Source organism: Plecotus auritus (assembly GCF_963455305.1).
Source record: "Plecotus auritus genome assembly, chromosome: 5".
NCBI classification, from domain to species: Eukaryota; Metazoa; Chordata; class Mammalia; order Chiroptera; family Vespertilionidae; genus Plecotus; species Plecotus auritus.
In genome coordinates this window covers 10198470-10217169 of record NC_137776.1, presented here as the reverse complement: position 1 = coordinate 10217169, position 18700 = coordinate 10198470, and the positions used below count along the sequence as shown (strand labels likewise).

General features: G+C 40.3%; 1 protein-coding gene across 4 annotated transcripts; it reads right to left on the bottom strand.

The window, feature by feature from the left end:
- Window positions 1–1521: 1521 nt before the first annotated feature.
- BZW1 (basic leucine zipper and W2 domains 1) lies at window positions 1522–17906 on the bottom strand. Of its 4 annotated transcripts, none has more exons than XR_013960563.1 (12): window positions 17451–17585; window positions 16251–16324; window positions 13944–14120; window positions 11206–11300; window positions 10338–10403; window positions 7309–7444; window positions 6276–6385; window positions 5772–5942; window positions 5402–5548; window positions 4759–4897; window positions 4358–4550; window positions 1522–3991 (listed from the first exon to the last, which is right to left on the bottom strand). XR_013960563.1 is itself a non-coding variant. In XM_080667430.1 (12 exons), the coding sequence occupies exons 2-12, from the start codon at window positions 16312–16314 to the stop codon at window positions 3960–3962; spliced, it is 1260 nt and encodes a 419-aa protein (XP_080523556.1). In that variant the 5' UTR covers window positions 16315–16324; window positions 17451–17906; the 3' UTR covers window positions 1522–3959. The 4 variants fall into 4 exon arrangements, 3 of the variants coding, with proteins under 3 accessions (XP_080523556.1, XP_080523557.1, XP_080523558.1); XM_080667430.1 differs by having other exon boundaries at window positions 4358–4480; window positions 17451–17906; XM_080667431.1 differs by having other exon boundaries at window positions 4358–4480; window positions 17402–17538.
- Between the last annotated feature and the right edge of the window lie 794 nt (window positions 17907–18700).

Here is an 18700-nt window from a genome sequence, read left to right as displayed (position 1 = left end):
ACATTCAATCACCAAGCTACATGGCCCAGGCCTTAAAATTGTTTTTTTTTTTTTTTTTTAAATATACTTTTTTTATTTCCTAGAGAGGAAGGAGATAAAAACATCAATGATGAGAATCATTGATAGGCTGCCTCCTGCATGCCCCCTACTGGGGATGGAGCTCACAACCTGGAGTGTCCTTGATTGGAATCGGACCTGGGACCCTTCAGTCCACAGGCCGATACTCTATCCACTGAGCCAAACCGACCAGGGCCTAAAAGTTTTTTTAAAAATGATTTTGAGAGAGGGAGAGAAACATTGTGAGCAAAACATCAAACTGCTGCCTCCTGCATGCCCCCTAAGGAGATCAAACCTACAATACTGGCACATGCCCTGATTGGGAATTGAACCAGCAACCTTTTGGTGTCTGGATGATGCCTAACAGAGTCACACTGGTCAGGTCAACTAAGGTTCTTAGAGTTACTAAATTGACAGTGATTGAGTGCATTTGTAAACTGTCCTCATACTTTTTAAAATTCATTGTTAAGTGCATTGGAAAATTAAGATTGGACCTTATATGACTCCTAATTACCCAGTTAAATGGGAAGAGGGGTGAAGGAGAAAGGGAGTTTAAAAGCCTTTCTGATCCAACCAAGTTTTATACAATTATGCATAGGATCGTGTTCAGGTACAAATTCACCGCAATTCAAGTTTTCTAGACAGAAGCCAATTATAAATTATTTTGAAGTCAAAAGTACTGATTATATCTTCTAGAGTCCACTTAAAGCCTACTGAACAACTAGATCTTAAACTTTCAGGACTCAGTAGGATGAATAGGTTAACTTACATATACTAGGGGACTAATACCTTATATATAAAAAATCATAGCAAGGCATTTAGCATAATTCTCACAGAAATGATTAACTTACTTTACATGGCACCTGTAAACAGCACCCAAGGGGAATTTTTACAAAGGCAATTTAGTAGTCTAAGCAGTAATGTACACTAAAACTCTGATACTTATGTTACATTTAAAGCCCTGTTGTTGTGCCAGTTCCTGCAAGCAACCTCAGTGACAGTACATGCATCAGTTAAATATCAGTTAATATTTCAATACCATTTACCAGTGTCTTGCCCAACTTAAAATCACTCATCTAGAATTTTAATTGATTTTTATAGATTAGAAAGAACCCAAATAGCTCTCCCATACATTTACAATCAAGGAAGAATATCTTAAGACCACCAAAGTCAATGGGATATAACTTGTCTGATGTCTATGGTGGGCTACTGTTCAAAAAAATGGTGACTGGCAGGAAACAAATTTTCTCTATTTTCTAATAACCCTTGAAGAAAAAAATACTGCTTCAGGATATGGATCTGTGTGAAGATATGTCTGTCAATGCAAATGTCTATCTCTAGGTCCTCTCCTACTTTAAAATAAGATGTATTAGGTACAAATTCTCATTGGGGACCATGTCACCCCCAAATGGGAGGGAAAAAACCCGTATTCTTTTAATGTATAAAGCAGGTACAATACACATACAAGCTTATCTGTAATAAAATTTATTGGGGTGCTATAAGAAAACTCTAAAAAGGCTTCCCGGAGGAGGGTGATGAGCTTTGAGAAACACTGAATTAGAAGTTGTATCTCAGTCACATGCATTTCCTCTTACCACCATCATTATGCTTTGTCAAAATATCCTTGGTGTTTTGGGTATTTGGAATTTTCATAAGAACAGCATAATAAATATCTCTAGGACAATACTCCAGAATAATTAAGAAACTTATGATCAGCTCTAAACACATTTAATTATGGCATCTAAGAGACTTATCCTCTGAAATGGAAACCAAGTTAGGAAAATCAACATTTATCCAATCATACAATACAGTTTTAACATCTATATTAAGAATTACGTATTTGAGGCCATAGGTTGGCACTGGCAACTGAGTTCCAAAATTACCATTTAGAATCCAGAAGAAAATCTGCAGTCTTTTCAGAAAGCATTCCCTTTTTTTATACTGTCATAGGTGATACCCATTTACTATAATATTGTAAGTAAACACTACTTTGTCATTATGAAGAAAAAAAACTGTGATCAGACAAAGATCATAATGTAGTTCTGGAAGACTACACATTCACTATACACAGTATATAATAGAACAGGGTACACTTTGAACGGCAGTAACATGCAATAATTTGGTTGTAGAAATATTATGTAGTTTCTGCTACATCAGAATTCTTTATAGGTGTTTATAGTTTGGGAGCTATAAGGGTGAAAGAGCAATTATTTAATGCTTACATAGTAGAAACGCCAGAAGGTATAACATACAGTTATCACTGGACATTAGCATGGAATTTACAAAAGAAAAAAATAAAGATTGACCTATATAACCTAAGAATAAGGATGGACTTTATTTTTTTAAAAAGTCTTAAGGACTACAAATTACAAAGCAAAAGCAAATCACTATGTAGAAACCTAGTGAATACATTTTGCCTGTGCATGAAAATTTTATTAAAGTTATTCATTTAACAATTTCACCCCATTCACAATGGTATCAATAATAATGCTCTTCTTAAGGTAACTATACACCTTCACTTCAAATTATACTACATATTATTCCCTCCAGATGAATTGTTAAACACCAAATTCTTGGCTCATAAAAATGGCACCTTTGAAAGGGGCAATTTCCACTCAGTCTCTGGTGGCATTATTCCAAGCTAGTTTCTTTCAACAATCAAAACTTCCAAAATCTTCACTTTTAAGGTGAAGTCTTTCCAACCAAAAAGTGTGGTCACATTTTGTTTTCTACTGACTACATATATAGATGGGTGGCATTAGATGAAGAAATAAGTGAATTAATTGTATAGAAAAGATGTTTGGCTCATGGCAATTAAAAAATTTAAAAAGGCAACTAGGGTATGTTAATAGCCAAATGCTTGAGTCATTAATTAGTGATTAGTTAGGAGAATGAGGCTGGTCCTATCATTACATTCCATTCTTTACATCAAATACTCTAAACCAAAAGGAAATGAGTTATATTTAGAGTCCCAATTAGAACATGCTGGCACTTAATGTTTTCAACAATTTACTGGATTTAGTGCAGTCGTTTCATTACTCACACTATTTCATGAGTCCTTCCCTAACATCCGAAGTGTATGACAAGTGTTAAATTCATTAGACGACAAGACTTTTCTAAGGTACAGTTGTAAATGGTATGACAGGAATACCCATATGCTCTGCTTGAAAAGACAGAAACTGAATGCCGAAGTTTCTCAATGGGAAAAGCTCGACTTTCTTCTTCCTACCACCTCAGCCACATGGTTTCCCAAGACCTCACTTTCAAGCTTGTTCTCCATGGCTTCACTAAGGACTGAAAATCAGAGCAAACAACTGAGCTCAAACATCTCTGGAGCTAAAACTCAAGAAAACATGAACATGTAGGCAACAGTCCAGACACTCAAGATTCATGTTAATTCATTCAATTACCTCATGTGAGATTTCTACAGATGAGGAGGGCTTTGGGCATACCAAATTATCACACAAATCATTGCTTTTTGAGACTTTGGATACTTTTACAGTTTAATTTGCAAACAGAATTTTTGTAACAGATTATTTTTAACCAAATCATATCTTGAAAACTGTTGATATAGAAAACCCAGGAAAAAAGTGAACTGTTCATTGCGGAAGGCCTTAAATTACATCATTACAGTAGAAAATACAGGAGGTAGAAGATAAATGAAAAGACTAATGCAACATTAGATCCAAATCTACAGCTCCTGTAGCTACTTAAAACATGGTTTTAGAAACTAAACCCAACATTTCCAGTAACCATAGAAACAGTTAAAATAAAATTTGCCATGAAAGCCCTTATATCATGCTTGATATAGGGAGGTAGGAAGATGTAAGAACCAGGACACATGAGACATGACATTTTATCTACAACTCCTGTTTGCTTTACTGAGGGTGTAGTTTCAAAATTCAGTCACCTTCTTCAGCTTCAGACTCAGATTCTAGAAAAGGGGGGAAATAGAGTGAAGCATTATATATCAGAAAGCAAAAGTTCCCTTTTATAACTGTGAAGCCTTTTATTAATGTCCTATTTATAGGAGGGATGTTAAAAAGTATTCATTTTATAAATCTCAAATTTCATATTTATTAGACATTCTCAAAATTTTCAAATTTCCTCCTAAGAGAGTAGTACTAGGATCATCAGAATATTTTAATAATTAAAGTCTAGTTTTCCTCAGCTGCCTTAATAGATCAACAGAAATCTGTACTCGAGGTACAAAACAGTGTCTGAATGGGAGCGGCAGCATGTGGACACATTCTATGGCCACCCTTCACCAGTTCTTAGGCTTCTGCCACAAAAGACTTACCTTCTTCAGCATTTTTGAGCCACTCCACAAACTTTTTCATTTGTTCAAGGAAGACACTTTTCCCCTTTGCAACATGTGCATCTTTGTACCACTTCAGAATGGGTTCCTCACTCAGGACTTCAGCTATAAAGAAGAGCGATCATTACATTCGGGGAGTTTTCAAACATGTCTCTATCGCAGCATTAGAACCTACCTAAGGTGAAAGAAAGAAGGAAGGAAAGAAAGGGAGGGAAGGGAAGAAAGAGATGGGAAGAAAGAGATGGGACGGAAAGAAGGAAGGACTGTATTCAAAACATTCTTAATTGGTATCTTCAACAAATTTTTAAAGAAAAACATAAAAGACCTAGCTACCCAGCCAGGGCCACATTCTTTATTAAAAACTTTGAGAAATTTTAAATTACCTTTGTAAAAAAGCACCACTATTTTCTGGAAGGCTTTCATGAAATGAATGTTATCATAGCAATACTCCTGAATCTTCAGTAACAGAGTCAGCTCAGACTGACCTTGAGTAGTAAAGGCAGCAAGGAGAGGGCTGTATTGCTTTTGAAGGGAAGTGAGAAAAGATTTAGTTATTCATTCTGCTAACCATCCATTATAAAATTCCTAAAATACAGAACATAACTATCTTTTACAATCAATGTGAATTATATTCTATTTAGTGGAAATTAAAAAAAAATAGTAAAGCTTAAGCATCTATGTCAAATTAAATAATACTGGATCAGGGATTCCAGATTAACTGTCAATAACAATGTTTAATACTTTAAAGGAAAAAGAAGAAAATTTCCAAAATTCCATAAAAACCAAACACCAAATTGCAGGCGTAAGCTACTTTTAAACACATACTCGTTTTTAACCTGTGAACCAAACAAAACCCAGGCCAGGCTTTAAAAGAAGTTACATCAATAATGAATACGTTATTTGTCTATTTACTGGTTGAATTATCCCCACGAGCCAGATGTGATAAACACTCTTAGAAAAGCACAGGAACAGTTCACTTTTCCAAATTTAAAAGCAGAATGTTTTGTCAAGGCACAGATCTAATACCTTCAAGTGCTTGATGGCTTGCTCTGCTACAAGCTCCTCTTTTTTGTTCCATTCCACAGTGCTCATTACACTGGACCAGATTAATCCAATGACAACCGGTTCTGGGATGTTGTTTTTTTTCATCTCCTCCTTCACATACAAAATTATCTGCAAAAGAAACCTAATTTAGTTAACATAAATGATATGTATGTACATACTCCATACATACTCCCCCAAGTGTTGTAATTTCTAGGCCCAAGAAGGCACTAAATATAAAAAAGACTGAGGCAAAGCCCTGATATAATATTCATATTCTATAGCTATTAATTAAAGCCCACTCTAGTGAAATACTTCAGCCATATAAAGACAGTTTAAACAAAAACTATCTTACATCCTTAAATGGATCACCACGGGACATCTGTTCTTGAAGCTCTTTCTGGAGTTCTTTACGAGCTCCTATGGTCTGCTGATTCCGAACATATTCTGAAAGCTCTTTTAAGCCTGCCTCAGTGAAATACTTTGTGAAGTGTTCAACGCTTTGTTTATTGGCAGGAAAAAGTTCCTGAAAGGAGAAGTTAGTCTAGTTAGATTATCTTTAAATCAGGTTAAGAAAAACTCTTAACAGATTACAAATGACAAAATTCCTTATTACATTTTCCTGGCAAGAATGGCAAAAAAGAATGAAAGAAGGTACCACAGCTGGTGTGGTTCAGTGATTGAGCATCAACCTATGAACCAGGAGATCATGGTTTAATTCCTGATCAGGGCACATGTCCTGGTCGTGAGCCTGATCCCCAGTAGGAGGCATGCAGAAGGCACCCGATCAATGATTCTCATCATGAATGCTTCTATCCCTCTCCCTCTCTCTCTTAAAATCAATAAAGAAGCTACAAACCATCAGTCTGTTATCCATGCTGACTTTCCGAAGACTTGAAGCTACTGCATTGATGTCTTTTTCATTTATCCATGATTTAAAGAGCTTTACAGCAAAAGCTGCTGAAACCCCTGTAGAAAAGAGCACACTTAGCAAAACCGCCTTTCTGGACTCAACCTCCCCATTTCCTCCCTCCATAATTAAACCACACAGGACTACTCACTTTATCCCCACACTTACTCCTGAATTTCCTTCCCTCTGCTACTGCTTAGGGCCCAAGAAGGCACTAATTTCTCTAGTCTACCATTTGTTGATTGTGTATTCTTACTCAAGTGAAACTGTTTTCTAATGTGTAAAATGAGGGTAAACAGTTCTTACAACTGAAAGGGTTGCTGTGAAAATTAAAATAAAGCATGTTAAATACCAAGTACTCTGGCCAATGTGGCTCAGTTGTTTGTAGCATCATCCCATACACTAAAGGGTTGTGGGTTTAATTCCCCATCAGGGCACATATGAAAGGCAAACAACCAATGTTTCTTTCTCTCCCCCTCTCCCTAAAATCGAGAGAAACATATCCTTGGGTGAACACTAAAATTATAAAAAAAACACACAAATAGTACTCTTAAAGAAAAGTTAGCTTTGTTACTATAAAGAATAATTTACCTATGGAGATCAATGTAAGGGGCTTATTTTCCTTTTCAGCTTGGCATTTCCCCCAATGGCATTTTCTCTATTAAAGATGATCCTAAGTCTCCCAATTGGAATTAATCTCCTTATGGGTTACCAAGGAATTAAAATCCTTTTACTTTATAATCACATTGTATCTGGATATTTGCTGTTTACCTAAATTAAGCCATTAACCCTGGATGCCAAAAGTATACAATAAATGTCTAATGAATCTGAATCAACCTATTAAATTTAAGGACAGTGAAAAAGACAATTACACAAGTCAAATCTAAATAAACTCTTAAGTTTTATATCAGTCCATCTTTCATGCTTTTATCTACCCTACCCTCAGCCAACTAAAAACTAACCTTTTCTAAAGGTTAATTACCTTCTTTAACCAAATTCTCATTATAAAGGCTATTAAGAATGGATGCATTAAGTGTTCCATTAGCCAGAAGAACACCAGTCAACATAGCCAGCTTGTTCCTCTCCGACTCCGAAAAACCCTTTAAGAACAGCAGCAGCTATAAAAATAAACAGTTATAGGTTAAAAGAGCAACTATATAAAGAGAAGCAGTAAAGCATACTATACTGGTTACAAGTATGGGCTCTGGAGTACCATCCACGTTTGTGTGTCAGATATAATACACACTAGAGGCCCGGTGCACAAGATTCATGCACTGGGGGTGGGGGGTGTTCCCATCAGCTTGGCCTTCTCGCAGTCCAGGACCCCTTGGGGGATGTCCACAAGCCGGCAGTCACACATCCCTCTCGCAGTCTGGGTACCGCCCGCCTGCAGCGGAGGTGGGAGAAGCTCCTGTCACCGCTGCTATACTTGCCATGAGCCCAGCTTCTGGCTGAGCGGTGTTGCCCGTGCAAGCGCACTGGCCACCAGAAGGCAGCTCCTGCGTTGAGTGTCTGCCCCCACACGGTGGTCAGTGAGTAATAGCTACTGGTGGGTCCACCGTTCAGTCGATTTGCATATTACACTTTTATTATATACTAGAGGCCCGGTGCATGAAATTCGTGCACGGGGGTGAGGGTGGGGTGGGGAGTGTCACTCAGCCCAGCCTGCACCCTCTTCAATCTGGGACATCCCTCTCACAATCCAGGACTGGTGGCTCCCCACTGCTTGCCTTCCTGATTGCCCCTAACCGCTTCTGACTGCCAGCCTGATTGATGCCTAACTGCTCCCCTGCCAGCCTGTTTGCCCCTAACTGCCCTCCCCTGCAGGCCTGGTACCCCCCCAACTGCTCTCCCCTGCAGACCTGGGTCCCCCCAACTGCCCTTCCCTGCAGACCCAGTAACCCCCAACTTCCCTCCTCTGCCAGCTGGGTCACCCCTAACTGCCCTCCCCAGCAGGCTTGATTGCCCCCAACTACCCTCCCTTGCAGGCCTGGTCCCTCCCAACTGCCCTCCCTTGCAGTCCTGGTTCTTCCCAACTGCCCTACCCTGCTGGCCATCTTGTGTCCACATGGGGGCAGGATCTTTGACCACATGGGGGCAGCCATCTTGTGTGTTGGAGTGATGGTCAGTTTGCATATTACTCTTTTATTAGATAGGATAGAGGCCTGGTGCATGGGTGGGGGCCAGCTGGTTTGCCCTGAAGGGTGTCCTGGATCAGGGTGGGGGTTCCCTTGGGGTGTGGAGCGGCCTGGGTGAGGGGCCTGTGGTGGTTTGCAGGCTGGCCACGCCCCCCGGCGACCCAAGCGGAGGCCCTGGGATCTGGGATTTATTTATCTTCTACAATTGAAACTTTGTAGCCTGGAGTGGAGCCAAGCCTTCTGCTCCTTCTGTGGCAGCAGCCATTTCTGTTGGGATTTATGTATCTTCTATAATTGAAACTTTGTAGCCTTAGCGGAGGCCAAAGCAGGCCAGGGCTTCCTCCATCGCCCTGGGCAACCCTAGCCTCCTGCTGTCTCTAGCTCCGTGGCTGCCGCCTTTTCTGTTGGGCTTTATTTATCTTAAATTGAAACTTAGTAGCACTGAGTGGAGGCCTGGGCCGGCAAAGGCAGGCGGAAAGCTTGGCTTCCTCCATTGCCAGGAAAACCCAAGCCTCCCTCCTGCTCTCTGTGGCTGCAGCCATCTTGGTTGGGTTTATTTGCATATTCCCTCCTGATTGGCTGGTGGGCGTGGCTTGTTGGTGTAGTGGAAGTACAGTCAATTTGCATATTATTTTTTTCTTAGATAGGAGGATTATATAGGATTAGCCGAGTGATTGTAGGCAAGTTAACTTCTGTGCCTGTTTCTTCATATGTAAAATGTGTATTAAACTTGCTCATAGGATTTTTGTAAATATTAAATGAGTTTAATTAGAATAGTGCCAGATACTTGGTAAATGTTACCATAAACATTACCATATATTCTGTGCACCTATACATATAGTATACCTAAGACTCAAAACAGCAAGTAAGCTAAATTTCCCTTTCTCAATGTATTTAGTTCTAATCCTCTATTGTCTATCTTTTGAACAAACCCCACTTTGATTTTTAGTCTTCTGACACTTAATTGGACACAGAGCTAAGGAACAGTGTATAGCAAATTAAACTAAATGCTTTACCCCAAAACTACATTTCAGAAACAACCTACCTAAATATCTAAAATTATCTCAAATCTAAACAGTATGGAGGTTCCAAAAAAAATTAAATACAAAAAAAAAATAATAAATACAGAACTATCATATGATCCAGCAATCTCACTTCTGATATTTATCTTAAGAAACCCAAAAACACTAATTTAAAAAGATATATGCATTCCTATGTTCACTGCAGGATTATTTATTTACAGTAGCCAAGGTATGGAACCAACCCAAGTGCCCATCAACAGACAAGTGGATGAAAAAAAGCTGTGGATAGTACATTGGCCAGTGGTCAGGTTCAATTCTGGTCAAGGGCATGTACCTCAGTACAGGCTCCATCCCTCGCCAGGGCACGTATGGGAGGCAATCAATCGATGTGTCTTTCTCATATCGATATTCCTCTCTGTCTCTCCCTCCTACCTTCCACTCTCCCTCTAAAAAAAAAAAAAATCAATGGAAAAATGTCCTCGAGTAAGGATTAACAACAAAAAGCTGTGGTACATATATACTTGACCATGAAAAAGAACAAAACCTTAATACGGATGGATCTTGAGGATATTATGCTAAATGAAAAAGTCAGAGAAAGGCAAATGCCATATGATTTCACTTATATGGGGAAATATCAAAAAATAAATGAACAAACAAAATAGAAACAAACTCAAAGAGAACAAACTGATGGTCACCAGATGGAATGGGGACTGGTGAAAAAGGGGAAGTGATTAACAAGTACAAATGACAGTTCATTTAAAATGATCTGAAACCTGTGGTTCAATTAGGAATTAACACTCCCTCTTTGACCTCAACCTTCTGTTTCCCACAAAACATATTGCTCTTCATACCTTTTTCACTTCATCTTCAAAACCTTTCTCCAGGTATTTGTAGCGCCTGATTAACTTGTTAAAAACCTATGAAGAATGAATAGTAAAGAAATAAAGTTCAATGATAAATTCATATATACAGATGCCAGATTTCTAAAAAGATCTAGGTCAGGGCCCTGAGATCTCTGTGATAGTATCTCTAGAACAGCAAAGAAGTGAACCCTCTACTAGATATGTTTACAAGCCGTTTAAACCTGCTTGGGAAGAGTCTGTCAACTCCCAAACACTGCAATGTTCCAATGCAATGCTGTTAACACTTTAATAGCACCCCACAATAAATCTTTATTGCCACATATGAAAGCAAAGACTAACTGTTGCTCATATACAAGTTATTTACCTATTTGTAAGATATACTAAATAGTTATACTTCCCTAATGACACAGATAACAAAATCTGTTACATACACTTGAATTCTTGGCTTATAGTAATGCAAGCATAACTATGTATGAAACATTCAAATGAGGTTTTTATTGTTAAGCTAATCTGCCTCATTCACTTTTTAAAAAACTCATACGCAGAATAACTCAACGATAGAAATTATGACAGGGAATTGATTTTCCTTTTCATTTTGACATTTTTTTCTTAAAAAATAGATTCATTTCAGAGGGACAAACAGGAAAAGAAGGGCTAATTCAATCTTTTCCTACTTTGTTTGCTTCAACACATTTTGAAGTTTCTAATTCATCATATTTCACAAGAACATTCACTTTAAACCAATTCAAATTCCTTCCATCTTCTACTGCAACCTCTTAAAAGTAGATATTTCCTTAAACATTAGTCATATAGATAATGGTAGGTAACCAAAATTATTATGTAAAGTTTCATTTACCTGAGCAAATGCTTGCATGGTCTCTAGGTCTTCTTGTGCTGCAAACACACAGACATCTGTACGCATCATGTCATCTGCCAGTGTACCACCTGGGGCTAAGGAACATGTTACAAAAAATTTGTAGTGACCTTCATTTAAAATGAGTACCATTTCAATTTTACTTTTTGTGAGGATTCTCATCTCTATATAAAAAAGGCTAAGTGACCGACCATACGTTCCTCCTACCAGCCGGTACATGTGACGCGCACTGGCAATTTAAAAATAAACATTGATTTGCGCATGTGCAATGCATATAAAGCTCTCAGAATGGATATTTTTGAAATCCCCCATGAAATGATTTGTAATGATCTATTATTGAAGCTACCTTTGGAAATAGTATATCTATAGATTATATCTAAACATGCGATTCCTTGTCCTAAAAATGAGCAGGTTCATAAATTAAATGAAGAAATTTTGGATATACTCAATGGAGATTTTCACACCTATGTGAGTGATGATTCCACCGATTCAGCGGATGATGCTGAAAACGAAAATTTTCCTATTGAATTTCTTAATAGTACTCCTTCGGGAATGCCATGTCATAAATTAAAATCGAAAGTAGGTGCAATCATCATGCTACTGAGAAATCTTAGTAGTAAATGGGGTCTTTGTAATGGTACTAGATTTATTATCAAAAGATTGAGACTTAACATAATTGAAGCTGAAGTATTAACAGGATCTGCAGAAGAAGAGGTTGTTCTGATTCTAAGAATTGATTTGTCCCCACCTGACACTGGCCTCCCATTTAAATTAATTTGAAGACAGTTTCCCGTGATGCCAGCATTTGCAATGACTATTAGTAAATCACAAGGACAAACTCTAGACAGAGTAGGAATATTCCTACCTGAACCTATTTTGGACATCGTCAGTTATATGTTGCTTTCTCTCGAGTTCGAAAATGAGACATTAAAGTTAAAGTTGTAAATACTTCATCACAAGGGAAATTAGTCAAGCAATCTGGAAGTGTTCTTACTCTTAATGTGGTATACAGGGAGATATTAGAATAAGTTTAATCAATTTATCAGTTATTGTTTTTATCAATGTTGTCTTTATATCATGTTTTTGTTTTTATATGTCTGTTATTTTATTGAAAAATTATATATTATTTTCATATATATTTTACTAATTTTCTTTCATCTCTGACACTTTATTATAGAGAAAGGGCGAATAGCAATATTAAAATATTTCTAACTAATTTCCTTTCAGTGTGCACAAATCCGTGCACCCGGCCACTAGTTATGATAAAGTTCTAACATGATTTAAAAGCAAGTCAATTTCTCAGCAGGAACATGGCTAAGCTGGTCCAATATGTGTGGATAAAGTGAAGCAGTTTACGGAAATAGCCCACGTTAGCAACTCAATGAAACCTGCTGCATTAGCCAATAATAGTGCCAAATCTGTCACTCCAAGTGGAGATGTTCAAAGGTGGTTTTGATATATAATTTTACATAAATTCACAAGTTAGAAACTTTATTTTTAGATACATTTGTAACTATTTATGGATAAAATGATGTCTGAATACTTAAAAATATGAAATTGATAGGGCATAAACAGAATAAGACTTAATAATTATTGACTCAGAAGTTCATACTATTCTCTCTAGGATATGCTTGAAAATTTTCGTGGTAAATGTTTTAAAAATAATTCTATAAACAGACTTCTTGATAGCAATATTATGAATGGTAAATAGATATATTTCATATTTCTTACTACAAACTGGTAATACAATGTAAGAAATATTCATTTGACTAGGCACGAGAATGTATGAATGTTAAGTTTCTGGTTCCACCACTGAGCAATTGTTTGACTGCATGTAAGTCACTAAAGCCTTTCTAAGCATCCATTCTGCATGTATACAAATGGAGTTCTGATTCCGTCAGCTTGGTCGTGAGAGTTAATACAATTATTACCATGAAAACATTTTGAAATACATTAAAGAGCTATGGAAATACCATCATCATTTGAAGATATGTAATTAAGTAGCACAATCTGTTAAGGCAGTGGTCGGCAAACTGCGGCGAGCCGCAGTTTGCCAACCACTGTGTTAAGGTATCCTGAGCTGTTGAGGGTGGATGTATAAGTTAAAGCAGCACTGTGCAACAAAAATATGTGAGCCACATAATATAATTTCAAATCTTCTATTAGCTATATTAAAAATAAAGTGAAATTAATTTAATAACTTTAACCCAGCTTATCAAAATAGTTTTGAACATGCCAGTATTCAAATTATTGTTGAAATATAAGTTTCTAAAATGTCTATTTTACACTTTTAGCACATCTCAATTTGGACAGTCACATATACTTGGTAGCTAATGTACTGAAGCATATAGGACTAGAGGCTTTTAAATATAGAAGTATTTCGTTAGAACAAGAGGAAACGTTTTCCAACCTGTTCAAACACGTATGGGGGTGAGGGGGAGAGAGGGAGAGAATCACTGATTGGGTCTTGTAGGGGTTTGGGTTATCAGAAAAGTTATCCCCAAATGTTATAATTCTGTAACACACTTTAAATATAAAGCTAGACAGAGCAAGGCAATCTGCTAACTTGCTATAGTCTGGGAGTTTAAAAGTGGAAAAATCCTAAGGGGGTTAAAATAAGCAAAGCCACCCCAATTTCATGGGCTTGTCAAACAGTTTATATTCTGAACTCTAACAATCTTCTCCATACAGCACACTTCCCACAAAACCCAGACTCTTACCCAGCATTCCCCCGGCCACCAGAATGTCAAAGAGTGTTTCTGCATATCGGCGGTAATCAAGTTTTGCTCCAGAAGCATCAAGGAACTTTGCTACTGCTTCCAAATCAGTACCAGTTTCACTTAAGCCTTGAATAATACAGTCTTGAAACTGAGTAGGGTCAAACCTCTCTTTTTCATCTAAGGAGAAAGAAAACCCCATTTAGCTTTAAAAGGATTACCAAAATGCCATGAAATCACCACCTTAGGAAGTTATAATCACTGAATAAGACATTCACCACTATGTCATTTATTTCAACAGCTGGAAAAAACTGAACGTAAGCTAGATTACCCAAGACCTGGAACGCTAGCAAATACACAGGAGACTAAACACACATCCTGTGCAAGTTTTCCCTCTGCTAACCCAAGGCAGGTGCCTAGGCACAGAATTGTGTAGCTTTTCTTCCACTATTTTTTCACGAGTCGAAGTAAGCAAGCTAAACGAGGTAGTGTGTTTCTACTGCCAGGGAACAATTTCTATTTGAAAAGTTCTTCCATTGCCCCTGGGCCTTTTTGAAATTCAGGGCATCCTCTAAAAATTTCCTGAGTGAAATTTTGTCCAAACACTGGAGCTGTTCTTTTCTTTTAATGCCCATAATACTTTGTATGCTTTTTAAAAAACTCACTCCTTTGGTACGTATTAAGATCCAATATATGACAGAAACTACACTAGCTCCCTTGCTTCATCCTTACAACAACCTTGTGAGGTAGATCTTTTTTGTTCCAACTGTTCAGAAGGACAATTGAAGCCCAGAGAAATTCAAGACCAGTAGCTTGAGTCAAACTGCCTCATACAAATCCTGACCATCATTTAACTGTCTGAGCAACAAGTCTCATTCTTTATGTGTAAATTTTCCTATTGTAAATGGTAATTAAGAGTAGTGCCTATCTCATAAAGTTGTTGTGAATATTAAATGATATTAAGGTAGAAAGCACTCAGAACAGTGCCCTGGGTACATACCTAGCTTTCACTGAATTGTTATCACACAATCCATGATAGGGTTTGATTTCTCTATCTAGGTTAGAAGCTGCCTTAAGTTTCACACAGCATGAGGGTGACCAACTCCTTGTTTGTCCAAGACCCAATCATTAAGAATTAGGAGAGCATGAGGGATCTCAATCTGGAAGCAGGAAGTAACATCTCTTCCTGATGTTAACAAAATTATTTATATAAAGGTGAATGCCAGTAATCCACATACTCTTCCCTATTATTGGTAAACTGCTCTGGTTTCCAACTTCTGTTCCTCCTCTTGAGAAAATCTACTGACTTAAATGTAAATGAATCTGCAAAGACTAGAATCAAGTCACTCTTTGATCTCCCCAATACAAGGGGACAAACTACAGATTTACAAAACATTCAGAATATATATCTCAAAATGTCTCTATTCAGAGTAGAAAAACAATTTATAACTAGTTGACCCAGTTCTCCCTTTTCTCAAAATCTACTAAAAAGTTGACATGTGCTTTTGAGCAATAATGAAGGGAAAATACTAAGCCCAATATAAAATATATCTGAGACCACATCTCATTTAACTTTGCATCACCAGTATATAATGCTTTGCTACAAAATTCAGTATTCATCTAAGTGCCCACTAATATAAAGTAGTTGGTATAATTTTAGTACTTTTCTTACCCTGTGAGAAATATTTAATTTTAAAAAAATTACAATGTTAATAACTGTTCCATAATTAACTTCCATGGGCCAAATCTGATTTTGCTCTCACCAACCTTTGGGTGAAATTAGTGATCACATCCTTTGGGTGAAATTAGTGATCACATCAGGAGCTCTCTTTTTATAAATGAACCTTTTCCCTCAAATAAAAATGTGCTTAAATGAAATTTTCCATTAAAAATGCAGCCCAGCCCTAACCGGTTTGGCTCAGTGGATAGAGCATTGGCCTGCGGGGTCTCGGGTTCCATTCTGGTCAAGGGCATGTACCTTGGTTGCGTGCACATCCCCAGTTGGGAGTGTGCAGGAGGCAGCTGATCGATGTTTCTCTCTCATCGATGTTTCTAACTCTCTATCCCTCTCCCTTCCTCTCTGTAAAAAAATCAATAAAATAACTTAAAAAAATGCAGCCCATACTTTTCTAAAATAAATAAATAACTTAGAAATATTAAGGGTATCTGAAATAGTCAACTAGAAATTCACGTTCCTTTCTCTATTTTCTCTTATGGTTTTAATACTGAGCAACTGTCACCTAGAGGAACCAAGGTACAAAAGTTATTCTGGAGGCCTGAATAAAGATATTTTTAAAACAAATTATTTACCTCTTTTCCTGGTTTTAAAACGCTGGCCTGATAGCGTTGGCTTTTGCTGCTTTTGATTATTCATAAAAGACACCCTAGGAGAAGAAAAATAAGGCCGTAAAAAGTGCCATAACATTCGTTTTAAAAACAAAGCATTAAACCTTGGTCGTCACAAGTAAAACAAATTGACCCCTCACTTTCAGTCTTGACAGTATACCTAGTCAGGCAAAAACAATTACCTTCGCTTTAATTAACTATAACCTCAAAACCTGCCATTTCTCCCTACAAGAAGCCCTTTAAAGATGGAATGAGACGTACACTTTCAGGTGACTACAGCGCCAGTGATTGGTGGCAAATCACCCACCAGACACACAACATTTTGGTGTCTTCCTCGTTCCTCTAAATTCGCCGACACCTCCCACTACTAACCTACAGATTACCAACTGGTCAATCAACGTGTAGGACACGGTCAAAAGGCGGATCCCCGCGGGGGAACCCTGCCCTCACGCCATACCAGCGACCGCACCACTCCCGCCGCAAAATTAACTGACAGCGGGCCGAGCCTCCCCTGCCCCACGATCCAGGCCTCCTCGAGGGCACGTGTCTCCCCACCCACGCCCTTCCCGCACCAACCACGACCCGCAACCCCGCCCAGTGTGCCCTGGGTCTCGGCCGGATGCTGTTGGGGCCGCTCCGGGTCCCGCAGCCCCGTCTTCACTGACCCCGTCGCCGGCGTGGACGGCCGCCGCGACGAGCGGACCGCCGGCGCCGAGGCGCTTCGCGCCGGGGGCCCCGCCGCCCCGTACATCCGCCCGCCCTCCAGCGAAAGCAGCTGCGGGGGAGGCGGCCGCAGTGGTGGTGGCGGCTCCTCCGCCCCGCCCGCCGGAACCCCCAACGCGTACATCACCCAACAGAGGCCGCGGCGGCTTTGTTACCCAGGCCGGGCAGGGCCGGAGGGGGCTGTCTCGGCCACGGCCTCCGCCTCGGGCGCTGCGACGCCCTCCCCGGGGTCCCCGTTCCGGCCCGGCCGCTCCTCGGCCTCCCCGAGAAGACGGCGGCCCGGACCCTCGAACACTGGCTCCAGCCCGGCCCGGCCTCATGTGGCGGCCTCCGCCTGGGCCCCTCCGAGCCCGGCCGCATAGCGCCCGCCGCCGCCCTCGCTCTCTACCCACCGACTAGGGGCCGCCACTCGACCCCGGGCGGGAGGGCGCCGAGCCTCACCGAATTTAAGGCGAAGAGAAAAGGGCCAGAAATTCCAGATGTGGCGACAACAGCGGCGGTCTGGCAGTCTCTTCTCGGCGACCGGAACTAACGCGAGGAGGAGGAGGAGGGAGAGGTGCCGCCCCCGCCCACCGCTCTTCTATCGCGAGATTTCGTCGCGCGCCTCGCCCCGCCCCTCTCTTGCGTGGAGGCCCCGCCTTTTCTATACCTCGGGGCCCGGGATGGGAGAATAGGAAAGGGAAGAATGGAGGGTTCCCAAGCCATTTTTTAAAATTTTGTTCTTGAGTTCCAGGTTTCCCGGACACTCATCCTGCACTAGCCTATCGTTCTCTCGCCGCGTCGTTATCCGTCCTCTCAGCACATGGAGGGGTTGGAAGAATAAAAGATCCCCATCACCCCAGGCAGTCTCGAGGAAGTTGGGCTCTTGCTCCCCTCGTTCCTTCCTCCTCGACCCGCTCCTATAACCGGAAGTCGAAGCGAGAGGGCGGGGCGGGCCGAGGTGGGTGGTTGGGGCCCTTAACGGGTGGGCGCTGTGTTTGCCTGGCCTGGCTTCCTTCCGCTCGGGCTGTGCTAAGTCCAAAGCGGGTTGCCCCTAGGGTGCTGGTCGGGTGGGGTCGTGCACTACCCCCCCTCCTGCCCCAGGAGCGAGGAAGGCCGGGCTGAGGGTTCAGGAAGAAATCCTGCCCTGGGACTGTTGTCACCACGCCTTGCAGTGGTCTCTGCCGTGTTCTCCTGAGAGCGGTCGTTGTGGGGACTTGGAGAGCATCCACCCCCTGGAGGACTTTAAAAGCACAGATTGTGGCCCCATCCGATGAGATCTGGTGTAGGACTCAAGAATGTGCATTTCTAACCAGTTCCCAGGGATGCTGATGCTGCTGACCTAGGGGCCACACTTCTGAGAATCCATGGATAAGAGGGTGTGTCGTCAGAGCTGGGGGACCATGAGATAATGCGTGCGAGAAGCAGTGTAGACGTTACAATACAATACAAACAAATGCACATGCCTCCAGGAGCTAGCTAGCCTCACGTTTTTATTCCCGGTTTGTACCTTAGTTGTTTGCCTCTCCATTGCTTCCTTACTCTCCTCTCAGAGAAACTCCCCCAACAGGGTTTTGTCCCTAAAATCACCTTCTCCCTAAAATCTTGTTTCTCTTTATCAAACATTTCGGTAAATTAGTCTATATAACGTGGCTTCCTTAACTAAGTACCCTCTGCTCCCTCTGCCCCTCCCAACTTCAGGGAACATTTCT